This window comes from Macrobrachium rosenbergii, chromosome 3 (genome assembly GCF_040412425.1).
Source record: "Macrobrachium rosenbergii isolate ZJJX-2024 chromosome 3, ASM4041242v1, whole genome shotgun sequence".
Taxonomy (NCBI): Eukaryota; Metazoa; Arthropoda; class Malacostraca; order Decapoda; family Palaemonidae; genus Macrobrachium; species Macrobrachium rosenbergii.
This window is the reverse complement of record NC_089743.1, coordinates 36833977-36853976: the sequence shown is the minus strand read 5'-3', so window position 1 is coordinate 36853976 and position 20000 is coordinate 36833977. Positions and strand designations below refer to the sequence as shown.

General features: G+C 40.1%; 1 protein-coding gene across 2 annotated transcripts in view; it reads right to left on the bottom strand.

Moving 5' to 3' along the window:
* Positions 1-20000, bottom strand: part of LOC136854495 (uncharacterized) — a 21724-nt gene that overhangs the window by 100 nt on the left and 1624 nt on the right. Inside the window, exons 2-5 of one of the 2 annotated variants that reach the window (XM_067130814.1) lie at positions 4630-4757; positions 4189-4305; positions 3201-3433; positions 1-1999 (exon numbers count right to left, since the gene is read on the bottom strand). The exon at positions 1-1999 is cut by the window's left edge and continues 100 nt beyond it. In XM_067130814.1, coding sequence (XP_066986915.1) covers positions 1549-1999; positions 3201-3433; positions 4189-4305; positions 4630-4757 — 929 coding nt within the window. In that variant the 3' untranslated portion in view covers positions 1-1548. Of the gene's footprint in view, positions 2000-3200; positions 3434-4188; positions 4319-4629; positions 4758-20000 lie in introns of both variants that reach the window. The other variant, XM_067130821.1, reaches the window with a different exon arrangement.

The following is a 20000-nucleotide window of genomic DNA, read 5'->3' as shown; positions in this document are numbered from 1 at the left end:
GATTCGTATATGGCTGATGCAAGGTTGCTCTAGATAACGATGCTTGGCCAAAGATTAGTAAGGTAAATGACTCATTGATAAAAATACCTGTTACGAGAATTCACATCATGCCCTTTGAATTATTCCACATAAATTGTGGAATATAAAAATAGAAGCCATACTGTATCCATAACATAAACAAAAGAAGAATACCTTTACAAAATATCATACTATGAATATACAGAATTCCTGATAAAATTACCAGTATTTTCACTTCCTTGATTATGAGGGTGTAAAGCTTAATAAACATTTATCAGAGAGCTTTACGTCATAAGAGCATCATTAGTATCTTCATTGTTATCATCGTCATAACCATTTTTAATAATGATAATACTCGCTTTATGTACATGGCATTTTTATACTATACCATAAAATGAAGCGGGAAAAACAATTCTAACAACAATCACATTTAAAATTGAAAAATAATCATAGTAAGCATAAATGAAAAGCCAAATTTTCTGGGCGAATAAATACATAACCATTGCTTGCACTGTATAGGGAAAAATGATTAGCATTTAAAAGAGAGTAATTATCTTGGCATGTACAAAGGAAAGTTACATTTTCTGCACGACTGAATACGTAAGCACTGCTTACATCGTATAAAGGAAAAAAAATTATTTATATTTAAAAGAGAGAAACTATCATAGTATGTATAAAAGATAAGTTGAATTTTAACATGACTGAATACATAAGTGCCGCTAAAAAATGTGGGAAAAATTAAATTAAACTGAAACATTGGCTTGTGATCAGTGAAACTGCAGTGGGAACAAAGTCTCTCTCTCTCTCTCTCTCTCTCTCTCTCTCTCTCTCTCTCTCTCTCTCTCTCTCTCTCTCTCTCTCTCTCCCCGCCGATGGACCACTGCGTCGATGAAAAATGAAGGATGAAAAGATGAAGAATGAGATGAAAGTTGAAAAGTTGAAAGATATAAAAATGAAAGATAAACATATGAAAGATTAAAAGGTGAAAGATGAAAAAATGAAAAACAAAAAGGTAACAGATGAAAAATGAAAGATGAAAAGATGAACGATGAAAACTGAGAGATGAAAAGATGAAAAATAAAAAATGAAAGGAGAAAGATAAAAAGTGGAATTTAAACAGAAGAGGAAAATGACAGTCGAAATGTTTTCGTTTGATGATGATGAGCCTTGGTCTAAGCATAAGAGAGGAGATATTTCAGGCTGGATTCAACAAATCAATTGTCTAGGAATGGAAAGAGAAAGATTGAAAAAGACAGGGAGAAAAACTGACAGAAATCCAGATAGACAAAATGCTGTGTATCAAAAGCTACTATGAGATTTCAGAGATGTAGGAAAAGTTCTGATAATAAAGACGAAGGCTAATAATTCACCCCTTATTTAAAATTGACTGTGTACTTAGTGTTACTAATGTGTTCATGGTATAGAGTCGACATATTAGGTCCCAGCACCATCAGGTAAGACCTCAAATTACAACAGCAGGCTTAGAATTAAAACAACTCATGATTCTTGTGTGAGTATAAGGATTGCTCATTAAGCAGGGATTATTTTGTTTGTATAGTGGGTTTTCTTCCAGCCTGGCAGCGTCTTGAACATTTTATTAGAGGCGTCATTATTGTAGACCACAATGCCATGAGGAAAATACCCTTCAGACATTTGCAGTCGACCCATCACCTCGACGAGGAGATTTCCCAGCCCAAGCCTCCTGTACTTGACATCAACCCACAAACAGCCCACAGTTCCGTAAGGGCTAACGCCGACCTGCGCGATTGGTGTTGCTTCTTCTTCTGCAAAACTGATGTCACTGAAATCAATGACCTTCTCCTCCACAACATCTGGGTCTAAGTAAATTCCCAGCATTGGCAAGTTTTCTGCCAACCTGCAAGTAAGGTCTAGAGGAGCGTCCTTCCAGTATTCGTTAAATTCCAGCAGTTTTTGGACGCCTGCTCTCCCCAGTCTCTGGAGCTTCATACCTGCTGGACACCTGTTTCAGAAAAAGTAAGACCACTCAGACAGTTTACAAAAATGGGGAAAGATGAGAGATGACTGTTTCAGTGGTTAGTACATAAATCTTATGGGGTTCTTCTCTCTTGGCTCTGCTTCTCCTTTTATTGTTACAGAGACAATGATTACTTTACAAAAACGTCCTAATCAGTTACTTCTGAACATCATAAAACTTGATTCATTCATAAAATTTAGGCAGCCAAGCTAAACCTAAGACAATGAAAAGAAGAGGTTGGAGTGTTTGGACAGAAAGATAAAGAAATCCAGAAAATAAATGAGAAGAAATACACCTGTCTAAAGGTAGACAACGCCACAGCTGTCCATAAAGTAAAGGCAGAGATGTTGGACAGTAACCCTGATGAAAGGAAGCAGAAAGGGAGGTAAGGTAAAAGCCTAAAAATTGGGTGTAGCCAATGGGCTGAGGGAGCATTGCAAACTCCGTCTATGGGGAACATCATAAAACTTACTTTGATTCTATTTTTTCTGGGTTGGATGTGAAAGTATGCTCTTCACATTCTACTTCCTTGCAAAAAATCTGTCAGAATTTAAATCAGGGTCCTTCTCTTATGTCCTTGATCTCTTATTCTCTTCCTTTCTACTGGTCTTCATCTGGTTTTACTTCTCTTCATCTACTTATCTCACTTACTGTTCCCTCTCACTTCTCATCAGATGAAAACGTCACCACAACTTTCAAGATCCCAGTTTACATTTGTCTTTCCGTAGCTTCTTCGATTGTGTATTCCCACTTTTCTTTGTAAGTGTCAGCTGTGGCGCTGAAGACTTCATATGCATATTTTAAAGCTTTTCCTGTCTCCCGAAAATTCCCTCGTTTGTCGTTACTGTTAAGTGAGTAATAGTGAGCACAAAAAATACCTCTTGTTAGGAACCGTGGGTGGTAAGCTTACAGTGTACATAAACTGGTGAACTAAATATGGCATTAAAAGTTCCTTACAACATCCCTTCCCCCGCCTCCCAGTTGCTCTAACTTATGCTTTTTAATATTTGATTCATTCTACAATTGCAATTTAACATTATCTGCCCAATTTCTCTAACTTTAATTATAACTGTGCACTGCTCACTGTTAACGAAATTGTTCAATCTAGAAATGTGATTCCGTTGTCTTCTTAAACTACTTTAAAATAGCAAAGATTAAAAGGGAGAGTCATCCGTGAAGGACCTACCTCAGAGGACTTTCTTGTCGAGTTTCATAGACGTAACATGAACTCTGTTTTATCTGGAGGCGCCTCTCAAAGATTTCCTGAAATGCCTCAAGTACTGCATCTACTTGGTAGTTTGATATGAACAAGAAATTGACTGGTAGTTCTTTAACTATGTCCAAGAAATGACTGCCCTTCATTACTTTGATGAGCAGAGGAATTTCTTCCTCTCTGCAGTATAAGCTCATAAGCTCCCACTGAAAAAAAAAAACTTAAATTAATAGAGACAAGTGACATAAGAACTTGCAATTTATATAGTTTATTGGTAATATTCACCAAATCTTGTATTGCATTTTGAGCAATGCTGATGTAAAAGAGAATTTCCTCTCTCAAACTGAATTAGAACCTAAAATAACAGGTGGACTAAAGGCAGTTTCAGTTGTCTACACTTTGGCCTTAATCTTCTTCCCAGTTTGTATACGTAAGAAAAATGTCCTCTTCCATTTCTAATCAAATTTCAGGCTTGATACAAAGTTTCATAAACATGTAGTAAACAAATGTCACTTAATATCAAATTCACTCAACTTCGGAATAAGCACCGAAGGGGAATTTATAAGTGATAAGCAATACGTCACCAAGTGGACTTACCACTTATCAATTCCCTTCTCTGCATTTGTTCTGAGGTTATGTGGATTTGATATTAAACAACATTTGTAGCTTAATATTTGTGAGTATAAAAAACGTTTCGGTGCATAGAAATCACTTTTCATATACTCCACTGTAAGCCCTCACGTGACACGTAACCATATAATCGCTTGTCTTGGAAGACCAGAGAGATGAAAGAAAGTAACAGCTTCATCACTTATAGATAGTTTTCAAGAGCTCCCCTGAACATTACAGCAAAGTTTTACTTGTAAGTGCAGCAGTCCCACATACTTCTTTCGTGCACTTTCTTCACTAGCGGCACAGTCTTCAGTGGTAATCTATTACAAAAACAGATATTTCTTCTTACTTCAATCAGTGACCTCGAAATGATGATGTGTGAGTCAAGGTCATTCCTCGGGACGTAGATCTCGTACTGGAGGCAAGCATTTAGTCCCCTGGCGGTCAGTAGCAAAGTGTTGTACATCTGCCGGTGAATACTGTAAGTTTAAAGTTTTTTTACAGCAATATTTGTTCTTACTAATATTGATAACATGGCACTCCATGTGGCAAGTTACCTAGCTGTAATGTTTATTCGTACTATCAAAGAAAATGTATGACATTTGCTATGCTATTTATTCATAGATATAATCAGGAAATCGACCGGACTTGCGAACTCGTGGACATACGTGACTCCAACCAGACAAAAAAAAAGTTAAGGAAATAAGTGACAGACCAATATTCAGTCGACTGAGAGCCTTAATTCTTTAGAAGAGAATGTCAAAACATCAGAAAGGGATCCACCTCATACCTGTAGGCAAAAGGGATAGTTGTCCTTTATTCTAGCAGCAAGGGCCAACAACTCTTCCTTTTCCAGAACTTGATGAAGCTGAAAACCGACTTCTTCATGGTTCATGATCGGCTCTTTAGTCCTCCTCCCTGATAAACAGACAATTTCTTTAAGATTTTGCTTTGTTGGAAAGTGAAGTATTGTTTTGGTTATCTATAGTAAGATCTTCTAAGAAACTAACCCTTTATACGCCGGTAGAGGTTGCATAACTGGAAATGCCATGTGAGGAACTGAAAAACCTCAGCTTAATTGGATGGTTTATAAATGTAAATGTGTGTGCTTCCTTTGTTTTTAGTTATTTCCAAAACAAAGAATTAAATGTTTCTGCGTCAATTTCACCCCACATGAGTATTAAGGGTTCATATTCATCATCTTTAGAGAAATTGCTGCAAGTCCCATTATCTTTATCTTTAGCAAATAGAACTCCAGCAGTTTAAGCAAAGATGCAATACATTACTACCCTAAAGCAGTTCTCTTTGTATCATATTTATTCATATTTTTCATCTATTTATCTATTACCATGACGAACACATGGAGATGAAATCGTTCAAATGAAAATGACACCACTTTTGTTTGAGTCTCAACACCCTGCAAATAGATCTTACCATACAGCAGAGAGAAATTTCAATAATTCCTTGAAGGGGAAATTTGAAGGAATTACTCAGCCTAATCTGTGGCAGACCAAATTTCCATCATCTATCTTAAGGTCAAGCTCATCTCCCATTCCACCACTACTAACAGATGATGGTAGACTGGTTACTGGCCCCAGGGAAAAGGCTGAACTGCCCCATCGAGCTTTTGAAACTAAGCAATCAGCTGAGGATGGGCCTCTCCCTAATACTTGCCATCCTGAACCTGTTCTTACAAAATTTGCATTTTGCTCTAGGGATGTTAAGAAATTTTTGATAGTCTTGATATCTAGAGTGGAGAAGATCCTAATGATTTCTTCCTTTGTTTTTTAATTAAAAATTTTCTAGTGTGTTGTCTCCCAAGATTAGTAGATTCTATAGATTTTTATGTCGACACAGAATCTTTGCGGATGGGTGAGACCTTAGAAATACAGTGCCTGTCCCAAAGAATTGCATATCTGCAGATTCCAGTAACTACAGGCCAATTTCTATTCTCCCTGTGCTTTCCAAAGTCGCAGAAAAACTTATTTTAAGCTTCTATATAAGCAAATGAAATTTAAAGGATTGCAAGAGAAACTTGATAAAGGTTTAAGTGCAGAGCAATTTAGATAGAATTTAGTGATGATTTCGATTTAGAAAATCATAAGGCACTTATTTATAAACTTCAGAATCGTGGAGTAGGTGGATATGTTTTAAAATTACTTCAAGATTTCATTTCAGGTACAACAGCGAGTTTCTGTTGATGGGAGCTTTAGAGAACCAAAACCTATTATGTCTGGAGTTCCAGAGGTTAGTGTTCTTGGTCAACTGTCATTTTTAGTGTATACAAGTGAGTTTTTTGTTGGCCTGGAAAATAAGACTGTACACTATGCCGAAGATGCAACATTTGTGGCCGCAGTAAAGCCTCCAATTAAGAGAAATGAAGCTGCCCTCAGCCTCAGTCGGGACATGGACCAGATCAGTGAAATGCATAGTCAGTGGGGTCTGAGGCTGAACTTTATAAAACGACAACACTGTTGATTAGCAGATCCCATACAGATTTTCCACTCCATCCTCCCATTCAGGTGAATGGGACTCTACTGAATGAGTCTGAAGCTTTACCTATTCTAGGTGTAACTTTTGACTCACATTCTACTTTCGAGAAACATCTCATGAAAGTTTCAGCAAATGCCGCACGAAAGGTAGGTATTGTTCATAAGACCTCACATATTTATAACAGTGATAACATCAGTGCAACCTGTTTTAAGTAATTTTTCCTTTCTTTACTAGAATGCTATTCTCTAGTGTGGATGTCTGCTTCTGTCAGAGATTTATCTCTTGTAGATGGAGTGGTTCATGGTAGCAGGTTTCTGTTTCCTAATATTAGCAGTTATGACTTGCACCATCGGCGGATGGTGTCTTGTTTGCCAATTTTTCGTAAGTTGTATTTTAACATAGATCTTTTACATTCACAATTAATCCCTGATCCGCTTTTCCTGCCATGAGCGACCGGATTCGCTGAACAGCAGCACCAATATGCAGTAAATGTGCCTCGCTGTCGAACTTCACGATTCCAGAGATCCTTTATTCCTCACACCATTGGACTGAGGAACAGTCTCCCTGAGGATGTCGCACAATTGGAACTTCAGAAGTTTAAGCGAAGATGCAATGCATTACTACACTAATACAACTCTCCTTGTGTTTTGATAATTTACTTACATTTTTTATTTATTTATTTGTTTGTTTGTTAACTTATTTGTTTTTCTAATAACCGGTTTCCTCTTTCTGCATTTCTCTTTACCTTCTATTACTTCTTTCGAATGGACGCCATATTCTTGGGAAGCTTGAATTTTAAGTCAGTGGCCTCTGTGGGCTTGTTCCATAAGAATAGGGTTAATAATAATAATAATAATAATAATAATAATAATAATAATAATAATAATAATAATAATAATAATAATAATAATAATAATATGTACTGTTGAAGGTGATTGCTGCATCAGCTGCATTAATCTTGTAGAGAGTCTTCTCTATATTTATGATTACTGCTTTTTCTCTGGCACTACATCTGGCAAGTAACGTGCCGATGTGATTCATCTTCCGATGGGAGAAGTAAATATACGGGAATTTCGTTGATAATTATGTATTCACAAAGTAAGTCAAGTAAGAAGGACATGATCTATAGAGTTATATATCTTACATACACAATATAGATAAATTTAGGTATTAGTCAAATCAACGATATGGCCAACGTTTCATTTGGCTTCAACCGAATAAGATCACGGCAACGGTTTGAGGTAGAATCTTGACACTGGTGGGTCTATCCAAGAGATGAAAGACACGATCAGGAAAGAATATAAGCAGAGAATTAAGACAATACTCAAGTCAAAACTCAGTGCCAGAAACAAGACAAAAGCCATAAACACATGGGCAGTACCAGTAATCAGATACAATGCAGGAGTAGTGGAGTGGACGAAGGCTGGACTCCGCAACATAGACCAGAAAACTAGGAAACACATAACAATACACAAAGCACTACGCCCAAGAGCAAATACAGACAGGCTATGCATAACACAAATGGAAGGAGGAAGAGGTCTACTAAGGATAGAGGGCTGCGTCAACATCGAGAGTAGAGCACTGAGGCAATATCTGAAAACTAGTAAAGACGAGTATCTAAGGAGTGCATGGGAAGAAGGACTGATAAAAGCAGACGAAGACCCAGAAATATACAGAGACAGGAGAATGAAAATCAGAACAGAGGAATGGCACAACAAACCATTGCACTGACAGTACTTGAGAAAGGCTAAAGAACTGGCCCGCAATGAAACGTGGCAATGGCTACAGAGGGGAGAACTCAGGAAGGAAACAGAAGGAATGCTAACAGCGGCACAAGATCAGGCCATAAGAACCAGATACGTCCAAAGAACAATAGATGGAAATAACATCTCACCCTTATGCAGGAAGTGCAATATGAAAGACGAGACCATAAACCACATAGCAAGCGAATGCCCAGTGCTTGCACAGAACCAGTACAAAAAGAGGCATGATTCTGTAGCAAAAGCCCTCCACTACAGCCTGTGCAAGAAGCACTAGCTAGCCTGCAGTAATAAGTGGTACGAACATCAACCTGGGATAGAGATAGAAAACGATCAGGCAAAGATCCTCTTGGACTATGGTATCAGAACAGATAGGGTGATGCGTGCCAATAGTCCAGACATGACGTTGACTGACAAAATCAAGAAGAAAGTATCACTCATTGATGTGGCAACACCATGGGACACCAGAGTAGATTAGAAAGAAATAGAAAAAATTGATAAGTATCAAGACCTGAAAATAGAAATAAGAAGGATATGGGATATGCCAGTGGAAATTGTACCCATAATCAAGGAATACTAGGCACGAACCCAAGACACCGAAAAGGACCCTGGAAAAACTAGAAGCCGAAGTAGCTCCAGGACTCATGCAGAAGAACGTGCTGTTAGAAACAGCGCACTTAGTGAGAAAAGTGATGGACTCTAAGGAGGCAGGATGCAACCAGGAACTGCACACCATAGAAACCCACCACTCGACTAAGGATGACTGTGGTAGAATAAAAAAAAAAAAAAAATAATAATAATAATAATAATAATAATATTATTAATAATAATAATAAAAATAATAATAATAATAATAATAATAATAATATTATTATTATTATTAATAATAATAACAATAATAATAAATGGTAGGGTCTTGTTCAATTCTCCCTTCTCTCCAACACAGAACAACTTAACAAGAAGTCACATGGGCAATAACATCTAGAATCTAAGGGAAAACAATTACACTCAATGCTACTAGGACACCAAACGACCCCTCTAAACTTCGCTGCACTGTAAATCTTAAACTATATATTTTTAAGCCTTATTTGCTATAAACTGGCCGTGTAGAAGCACGCTCAGCGATGGCCAGATTGTTTAAGGATCTGGATGGACAGGTCCCTCAAACAAAAAATGTTTTGTGGTGATCGACACAAAAGTATGCACCATGGTTAACGTTCTTAGAAACTCAGATTGGCCGTAAACAGAATAATAATGAAAATAGGTAGGTAGAGAGAGAGAGAGAGAGAGAGAGAGAGAGAGAGAGAGAGAGAGAGACTAGTCACAGCTGTCTTCAAATTTTGTCACCTCCTCCCATTCTAGGCTTTTAATATTTTCTCTAAAATGCCTTCTCTAATCCTTATTGGGAAGGTTCAATAAAATGTATACTTACTCTTGATTATCTGTTCTTCAGATATCACATAGCTCTTATACGTTATTTTTTTGTTAATTTTTTCCATGCATTTTCCTCGAAAATACATTTTTAATATATATATATATATATATATATATATATATATATATATATATATATATATATATATATATATATATATATATATATTTTTATAAATATTACTGCTGTTCGCCCTCGATGTATTTAGGTGTAGGAATATGAGACAGATGGCGTCCCTGCATAGGCTGGGCAGTTCAAAAAAACAAAATATGCTATGGCATTAGGGACCTAAGCCTCAGAGAGGGTTTACACTCAATGACCCCTAGTAATGGTGGCCTTAACCTATCTTCCTCTCTGTTCTATGCATTCGGCGATGCCTTTGTCAAGGTCGGATTGCCTGGGGCGGTATGTCAAGAGACCGCCTCACCTGGCGGTCACGCGAGCGAGCGAGGTCGCAGAGAGAGAGAGACTGTCCACGAACAAGGGAGTGCACAACGTGCGTGCCAGAACGGTCTTCTTTGTTCTTTACCACTTTTACTCCTATGTCTATATTAATTAGTGAATTGGGAAGACTGCCAGAATCCTGACTCCGGAGGTCCATTGTATGCGCAAACGACTCGACGTTCACGGTAAGTCCGATTCTTGTTGAAGCTTCGTCGATTGACTAGTAACTTTTTTCTGTATTTCAAATTTCCTTTGTTTCCTCCTTCAGCCACCACTTACGGTCTATATGTTCACGAAGTCTAGATTAAGCCAAATTATTGTATTGTTAGCTTCAACCCCGTTATTCCAGTAAATTACCTAGGATTTAGGGAACGCAATCAGTTTAAGTCTCGATGCTTTCTTATGGCTAGCATTCAAATGTTTGGAGGAACCGTTGCGTTTGAAATCTAAAATCATCTTAACGAGTAGAGATTCTTGTATGCATCTGCAGTTGGTGGACGTTTATTATAAAGTCTTTATTCCTTGAATATTCTTTGTTAAGGTTAATTACCCTTAACTGGCGACCTTTGGCTAATTAACGACTGTCTTCGAGGTTAACTCTTGGCTTCAAGTGACAGGTTACGTGTATTCTTGGTTTGCAGGGCTGTGAAAATTACGTAAATTGAATAATAATGATCAGCCAAGACCCTACACGTAACATTGGCGACCTTGCGTAGAATCTAAAGTAAATTTTAGAGAAAGAATCTGGAGAAAAGGAAATTAAATTACATTAATTCCAAAGATAAAAGTCAGATATTGAGTCCCATTTTACTCTTCCAAACAAGGAACCAGGCATAATAACAAGCAATAAAGAGAATAGTTATAATAAGAAGTATAGTGAGAATTAGCGTAGGTAGGAAAGGGTGCGTCGGAAGCAGAGCGAGTCATAATTTGTAACGTTTAAGAAAGGCATTTTACTGTGTTCGGACCGTGAGTTAAGTCATTCAATAACGAATCCTGAGGCCAAAAAAGCGGAGCCCATTTCCTGTACACAAAGTAATTTAGTAATTGCGTCGGTAACGTATCCGATCGTTATTGTTTGCATATAGCGGGAATCAGTTAAAACCATGTCAGTGAAATAGCAAACGAACTGAAATAGTAATTTTACAATAAAATGTACCGTTCAGCAACGTAAATTTACGCAGGTAGGCCAGCATTTCTTTTTCATTCTTTTGTTTAATGTCCGGGTGAGAAGTACGATAACAAAAGACACAAAGTTGTTTGGTAATTTCGTTTTCCATCCTTAACGTAAAATGCTATGCATGATTGGTATATTTAAAGTAAAATCTGGATACCTGCATTTGTTTCGTTTGTTGTTTTGAATTTTGTGCCAAAAAGAAAATACCCGCCATCTCGATTCTTCCGCTGAGCGGGTATTCAGAATTGTTTTGAACTGTTTGTGAGAGGACCCGCCATTTGGGGTTCCCGCGTCGCCCAAGGTTTTGAATTTAGGCCTAACGGGATTTGGCCGCCATTTTAAGACCCGTGTTATTGTCATCCGCTGTTGTGACCAGATTCTGCCTTCCAGCCACTTCTTGGGAACTTTTTTTTTTTTGGCGTAGTAGACCCACCTCGCAATATCTTAGCTAGACAGACTTCGACAGATAAAACCAAAAGATAATTTAGGCAGGGAAAGATAGGCCTTAGTTAGGATTAATACAATAACAAGTTCCTATACAAATACATGCTGTAAAAATCATATAAAAAGAATTTAAAATTGTACGCTCAAAGTCTTGTGACGTCACATTGGCTCCCAGGAAAATTACGATAATAAAGCAATCCCTAAGGAAGCCAAGACGACGTATCATTTTATTAAGATCCATGCCATTGTGCATTTATAAAATCTTTGCTTTACATGTTCTCAACCAGCAAGAAATTAGCTGATTGAATCTCTCTCTCTCTCTCTCTCTCTCTCGCTCTTCATTCAAGTAAGCATTCATAACCTAAGTGTACGTGACCCTCTTCAAAGAAAGAATGGCCGACGCTAGGACAATTAATTAAAATACAGTAAACCAAATAAAAGAAACACCTCTGTCCCACAATAGATGAAGACAAGTTAAGAGTAATTACAATACAGTGATAAACTGTCGGTCACGAGTGAGGCCCGCTATCCATACCGAAGCAAACAGTAGTTTTCACCCTCTGAAAGAAGAAGGGGTTAGCACTGGGTACTGGGACCAGCCACTCACGAGGATCTTTAAAGAAAAAACCCAGATTCACTTTATTCCACAGTGCCAATAATTTGCTGCACTGTCATCACTTGAATAGCTTACTTCTCTCTCTCTCTCTCTCTTTTACCTTCCCTTTCTCTCTCATTCAATTGTTACACTCTGCAGGGGGTGTAGAGTGCCTTTCCTCCCATATAGCCTAGTTGGACTCCAGTAGAGGGTCCCTAGGAACACATATTGGCACCATAAGTGCCACCAAGCAAGCATATAGGAAATAAATAAAACGAAAACAAAAGGGAACACAGAAGAGAAAGTTCTTCTGGAACCTAACCTGCACCAGTGCCTAGGGATACTGAGTGCCACCAGTGTGACCTGTACACGGCACACCCAACTACAGTGCCACCTTTTGAAAGGGTGCCACGTCACTGAAGAGACACTTCCTCGCTGCCCAAGTACGCCCGTCGACCCGGTTAGACGCTCTTCCCCACCAGAACCATGGCAGCAGAGCATTATAAAAGCTTCCTGGGGCTGGGGACGGCGGCAGGTCTCACCGGCTCGGAACTTACTACCTGGGTCAAGGAGCAAGTGGACGACTTGGCCAAGCGGGAGAAGGAAGAAAGACTTGAACGGAGGGCGTATGAAGCCGAGCAAAGGCAACTAGAAGAGGAAAGAGAAGAAAGAAGAAGACAGCATGAATTAGCCTTCAAAGAGAAAGAGCTCGAGCTGGAAAGAGCAAAAATGGAGAATGCCGAAGCTATGGCTAGACAGCAAGCCTCCAGTCCTACACCTGCTGCATCAAACGCTCCAATTTCGAGCATCAATTCCCTAGTCCCCAAGTGGACTGAGGACGAGCCAGAAGCATGGCTGGAGGAGATCGAGGCTCTTTTCGATAACTACAGCACCACGGAGACGGAGAGAGCCTTAATACTAGCCAAGCATATGGAGGGAAAAGCCAAGGCAGCGCTTCGCTCACTGGAGAAGAGCCAGAGAGGCAACATAGCGGAAGTTCGTAGAGTTATTACAAAGGCCTACGAAATAACCCCAGAAAAATGGAGACAACGGTTCCGAAGTCTTGCCAAGGAAGTCGGCTGGTCTTGGACGGAATGGGCCTGTCACAAAACCCAGTCCGGTACGCGCTGGTTCGACTCCTTGGCCTGCACGACGTTTGAGGATCTTTTCAATCGGACCATGCTAGAAGACCTTTTCCAATGTGTGCCTGGGCCCCTTGCTGTATATCTTAACGATAAACAGCCCTCCACACTTATGGAAGCTTGTCGCATGGCTGATTCGTGGGAAATGTTCAATCAGTCGCATAGCACCTCGCAGAAGCGAATCGTTCCCCAGGCCTACCTCTCGAACTCCACTCGCCCAAAGAATGGACTGCCGAGCAAGACCATGTGCACCTATTGCAAGAAAGGGGGCCACGCTGAAGCTGAGTGCCGATACAAACTCGACACTAATAAGCAGCCTAACCCTACCAGCCAGAACTCCGCTCCCGATTCATCCGCTCAGCCCTCTCCTCCAACAGTTACTGCAGGCCACCGAGCCCATCCAAGAGGCCCGTGCAAATCCTGTGGGGCTGCTAGCCACTACAATGCTGGATCTCCGGCCTGTCCACATCATGTCCCCACCACCAAATTTGTCAACCTAATCAGCACTTCATTTTCTGCTGCTGGTCCGCACCGGATCCTTTACCCCGAGAGACTGGAAACCCAGTTCATCTCGGTGGCCCCTCTTCAGAGCACTAGCCTGCCAGTGACCCTCCCGGTCACAGTAGACACTGCGGCAGACATTAGCCTGATCACTAGGGACCAAGTGCCAGCCGGTGCTATGGTTGACGAAGCAACTCGGTGGGAAATGAAGTGGATAGAGGGCCACACCATTACCGTTCCCACGGTCCAACTCCAGGTTACGACACCTTGGGGCACGATACCCCACCGCCTTGGCGTGGTAGGTGGAATTCGGCCCAGAGTGGTCTTCTTGTTGGGTCGGGATCTTCTCTGCGGAAGCCCGTTACCAACGCCACTTCGCAGCCGCGTTACCTCCTCCACGGAGGCCCCATCTAAAACTCTCGATAAGGTCAAACCCCCACCTTCCGACCACTGAAGTGGTCCGCGGAAGGGGCACAACCCAAATTATTTCAGGCCTAGCCCTCTCCAATCGCGAAGGGCTGGCCCACCAAGAGGTCCTCCCATTCCGCGAAGAGAGATTCAGGAGGAGCAGTACCACTGCAGGACGTGCAAGCGGACAGACCACTCCACAAATTGGGAGGGCTGCCCAAACAAGCAACGCCCAGCGGACGCCCCCGAACAAAACTCTCGGAGAGGCTACGATCTCCTGCTGGGGCAGGAATCTCTGCCGCAGCCAAACCCAAGTCGTCCGTGAGGTATTGCATCTCCGGACCCCTTGTCAGGCATGCCTGACCCTCAACTGCTGCCAGTGCCACTTGCGAGCACTGAGCAGTGCCAGACTCCGTCCGCCACGGACGTTGAGCTACCAATTGAGAAGGCCCCTAGGCCGGGTCTAAATCGTGAGGCGAATCCTCCTCCGGGAGATTTAGGATTCCCCATGCAGTCGATCATCGCGACGGGAGAGCCTCCAGCACCCGAACCTTCTTCTTTGCCAAATTTGATTCCAGGGGATTAACCCCTGGAGGATCGAAATGGTAGCCTACCCCATCTTTGGGAGACCAGGAACTGGCCTCCTCGGACGCAGAAGTCGAGATCACTCTCGCTCCGGTTGTCGCAGCAGCCGGAGTAGGGAGCCCTCCTGCAGCTTTTGAAGTTGCCCCTGACTTCGCGCCCGCTAGCCCTTCTGGCCTGTCCCTGGAGTCGGTGCCCTCATCACCTCCTAGGCCTGCTACTGATAGGCCTTGGAGGAACCTGAAGAAGAAGAAGAAGGGGCGGAAGAGAGCCCAGTAGTTGCCGAGCTATAAGCTCATCCAGGCACTAGTGCCCTCCCGGCACAGTGCCCTACCATCTTAGAGTGATCCTGGCCCCTTGCCCAGAGGAGGTAACCAGTGTGATCTCTTCTCTTTTTATTGTACCTAGCCTAGACCGCCTTAAGAACAGTACATCAATTTAGTAACCTTGTTCCTTCCACTTCCCACCGAGCCACAGTAATCACGTAAGTAGCATAACTAATTTCAATAATCTTAACTATTGTGAAACGAGCCACGATGCTCATGACACGCATGGCCTAAGACCTCAGTGAGGCACCCATTTATCATATGAGGCAACCCTCATGAATGAACTAGTAATTATTAATTGTATTAAACATAAACCACGTTGTAATTTAGTTAGATCATTAACTCTTATGTTGGTGCTACGGTCGGGTTAGGACAGGTTAGGCTAGGGAATATCATAGAATGTACCACTAGGCTAGGTCTAAAACACATCATGATTGTAGGAAATAGCCTATAATAACCGTAAGCACCTTCTAGTACTATTAGAATTAGGTAAAGTAGTAATTATAGCTCGTATCCTATCTAGGGTTAGGTAGTTCTGTAGCTAGGTAGGCTAACCAGGACTAATCTGCTCAGGGGAAGGAGAGTAACCTACGAGAGGCGAACAGCTTGCTTAGTATAGACCTTCACGCCCGAAAAGGGAGTGAAGGCCCTCTTAAGGGGGGGAGCTTTTATAAATATTACTGTTGTTCGCCCTCGGTGTATTTAGGTGTAGGAATATGAGACAGATGGCGTCCCTGCATAGGCTGGGCAGTTCAAAAAAACAAAATATGCTATGGCATTAGGGACCTAAGCCTCAGAGAGGGTTTACACTCAATGACCCCTAGTAATGGTGGCCTTAACCTATCTTCCTCTCTATTCTATGCATTCGGCGATGCCTTTGTCAAGGTCGGATTGCCTGGGGCGGTATGTCAAGAGACCGCCTCACCTGGCAGTCACGCGAGCGAGCGAGGTCGCAGAGAGAGAGAGACTGTCCACGAACAAGGGAGTGCGCAACGTGCGTGCCAGAACAGTCTTCTTTGTTCTTTACCACTTTTACTCCTATGTCTATATTAATTAGTGAATTGGGAAGACTGCCAGAATCCTGACTCCGGAGGTCCATCGCATGCGCAAACGACTCGACGTTCACGGTAAGTCCGATTCTTGTTGAAGCTTCGACGATTGACTAGTAACTTTTTTTGTATTTCAAATTTCCTTTGTTGCCTCCTTCAGCCACCACTTACGGTCTATGTGTTCACGAAGTCTAGATTAAGCCAAATTATTATATTGTTAGCTTCAACCCCGTTATTCCAGTAAATTACCTAGGATTCAGGGCAAGCAATCAGTTTAAGTCTCAATGCTTTCTTATGCCTAGCGTTCAAATGTTTGGAGGAACCGTTGCGTTTGAAATCTAAAATCATCTTAACGAGTAGAGATTCTTCATCGTCCGCAGTTGGTGGACGTTTATTATAAAGTCTTTATTCCTTGAATATTCTTTGTTAGGTTATTACCCTTAACTGGCGACCTTTGGCTAATTAACGACTGTCTTTGAGGTTAACTCTTGGCTTCAAGTGACAGGTTACATGTATTCTTGGTTTGCAGGGCCGTGAAAATTACGTAAATTGAACAATAAATGATCAGCCAAGACCCTACACGTAACAAATATATATATATATGTGTGTATATATATAATTATATATATATATATATATATATATATATATATATATATATATATATATATATATATATATATATATATATATATATATATATATATATATATATATATATATATATATATATATATATATATATATATATATATATATATATATATATATATATATATATATATATATATATATATATATATATATATATATATATATATATATATTATATAATATTATATATCATATATATATATATATATATATATATCTATGATAACGTTAATTGCAGTTGTCATTTCGTTCACGTGCATACACACACACACACACACCCACACACACACACACACATATATATATATATATATATATATATATATATATATATATATATATATATATATATATATATAATATATATATTTATCACATACACAATTGTTCTGTGCATTAGTAGAATTAGTAAAAGGACGTTTCATTCAAACTGGATGGTATTTAATGGAGTTTTTATTCAAAAAGTTACAAGCTTTCTTGGACAAACAGTCCACATTATCAAGTATCCGTACAATGAGCAAACGCATAGTCCGGCTGTATTTATATCTGTGTGCTGGGTTTTTTTTAATCCTATAATCGCCTAAAGCTATTCCTGTGTGACCTCCACCCTCTCTTGACCTTGGTCTTTCTCTGATCCCTGGTTCCAGATGTCCGTTTTCCGTGCGTTCTCTTGCGTTTTTCTTCGTTTCCTTGCTACTGTGGAGTATATGATTTTTCTAGATATGCTGTCTTCAAAGCCGTTTCCGGTGTTCCCTGCCATCGTGTTGTTGGCGCAAGTTATGAAGGTATTCTCTACAACCAGTCTAGATGTTTTGTTGGTGTTCCTGTACAGAAAACTCATATTTTCCCAGTCTATTCTGTGATCATTTTCCCAACAGTGTTTGGCAACTGCCGACGTCTGATTATAATGCCTTATGTTCTGCAGATGTTGTTTGCTTCGCTCTTTACATGATTTGCCAGTTTCGCCATAGTACCCTTCTTCACAGTCTAGACACGCTGCCATATAAACCCCCCCTCTAAACGATGAAAACACATATGAGGTTTACAACAAAAAACCGGACATTAGGGGGGTACAGTGCAATTTTAACAAAGAAGTAAGGGAAGCGTTGACAAAAATCCACGACAAAACCAAAAGAAAAGAATTAGAACATAGAGTAAAATCAATGGAAAGTCCAGAGATCCCATATATTTATGGTAGCCCTAAGATCCACAAGGAAGGGTGCCCGCTAAGACCGATCGTGGCATCGACGAGATCTTGCAGAGGAGGCTGGAGAAATTTCTTTCCAACATAATGGGAAAATGGGTAGGCTTAGTATCCGAAGGGCATTTAAAACATAACATGAACCTGATAGACGAATTATCCAAAATTAACGTAAAAGACTGCAAATTTGCAAGTTTGGATGTAACTTCCTGTTCACTAACGTACCAGTAAAGACGACGATGGAAATAATAAAAAGAATATGGAGGAGGGGGTCTATACATACGACATAGATCATGACGTTTTAATAAAAATGCTAACAGCGGCCCTCAGCGCTAATGTTTTCAAGTGGGGCGAAAACCATTATATACAAAAAAATGGCGTGGCCATGGTTCAAGTCTTTCACCAATTCTAGCCAATATCTTTATGGAATGGTTTGAAAAGGAAGAGGTGGGCAAAGTAAATAAAGGGAACTTAAATATCGTAAAATGGGTAAGATACGTTGATGACATCTTGATCATTTACAAAGGGAGAAAGGAAGATCTACACAAGTTTTTAGAAAACATAAATAAACTAAATGAACACATCAAGTTCACATTAGAAGAAGAGAAGGAAGGAGAAATTCCTTTCTTGGATGTCCTGGTCAAGAGGGTAGGGAGAATTTAAAATTCAAGGTATATAGGAAGAAGACACACACCAATTCATACATATATAGGTTCTCCAGTCATAGGAAAGAAATAAAAATAGGATTAATGACAGGGTTGGCCATCAGGGCTTATAGGATAAAAATGAATTTTTAGACGAAGAGTTGGATTACCTGAGGGAGAGTTTTAGGAGATTAGGCTACCCTAAGTATTGGTGGAGTGGGCACATATCAAAGCAAGGAAAAACTATTTTGGGGAGAGGGAAAGGATTGAAAAGGAACATTTGGTAGGAAAGAAAATAATTACAGTTCCGGACAACAACTCTATTGCACCCATCAACAGGAAGCTAAATAATTTCAAATTGATAGGCAGCTACAAAAACACCATTAGGAATAAAATAGTTAGAAACAAAAAGTCGGTAGAGGGGAAGAGATTAGAGGGGGTTTATATGGCAGCGTGTCTAGACTGTGAAGAAGGGTACTATGGCGAAACTGGCAAATCATGTAAAGAGCGAAGCAAACAACATCTGCAGAACATAAGGCATTATAATCAGACGTCGGCAGTTGCCAAACACTGTTGGGAAAATGTCACAGAATAGACTGGGAAAATATGAGTTTTCTGTACAGGAACACCAACAAAACATCTAGACTGGTTGTAGAGAACGCCTTCATAACTTGCGCCAACAACACGATGGCAGGGAACACCGAAACGGCTTTGAAGACAGCATATCTAGAAAAATCATATACTCCACAGTAGCAAGGAAACGAAGAAAAACGCAAGAGAACGCACGGAAAACGGACATCTGGAACCAGGGATCAGAGAAAGACCAAGGTCAAGAGAGGGTGGAGGTCACACAGGAAGAGCTAGGCGATTATAGGATTAAAAGTACCCAGCACACAGATATAAATACAGCCGGACTATGCGTTTGCTCATTTACGGATACTTGATAATGTGGACTGTTTGTCCAAGAAAGCTTGTAACTTTTGAATAAAAACTCCATTAAATACCATCCAGTTTGAATGAGGTCCTTTTAGTAATTATATATATATATATATATATATATATATATATATATATATATATATATATATATATATATATATATATATATATATATATATATTAATACTTCTTCGTTTTAACGTGCTTTTTTCCCATTTTCTATATGGGGTAAGTGCAATGCCTTCTTTACGAAGGACTTTGATTTGGCGTTGGGGTAGGCCGTAGCCTCGGTCGGCTGCCCTGCCTGACATCGCTTAGACCCCGGTAACGATGTGTATGTGTATCGTGCCAATCCCCAGCTCCCTTT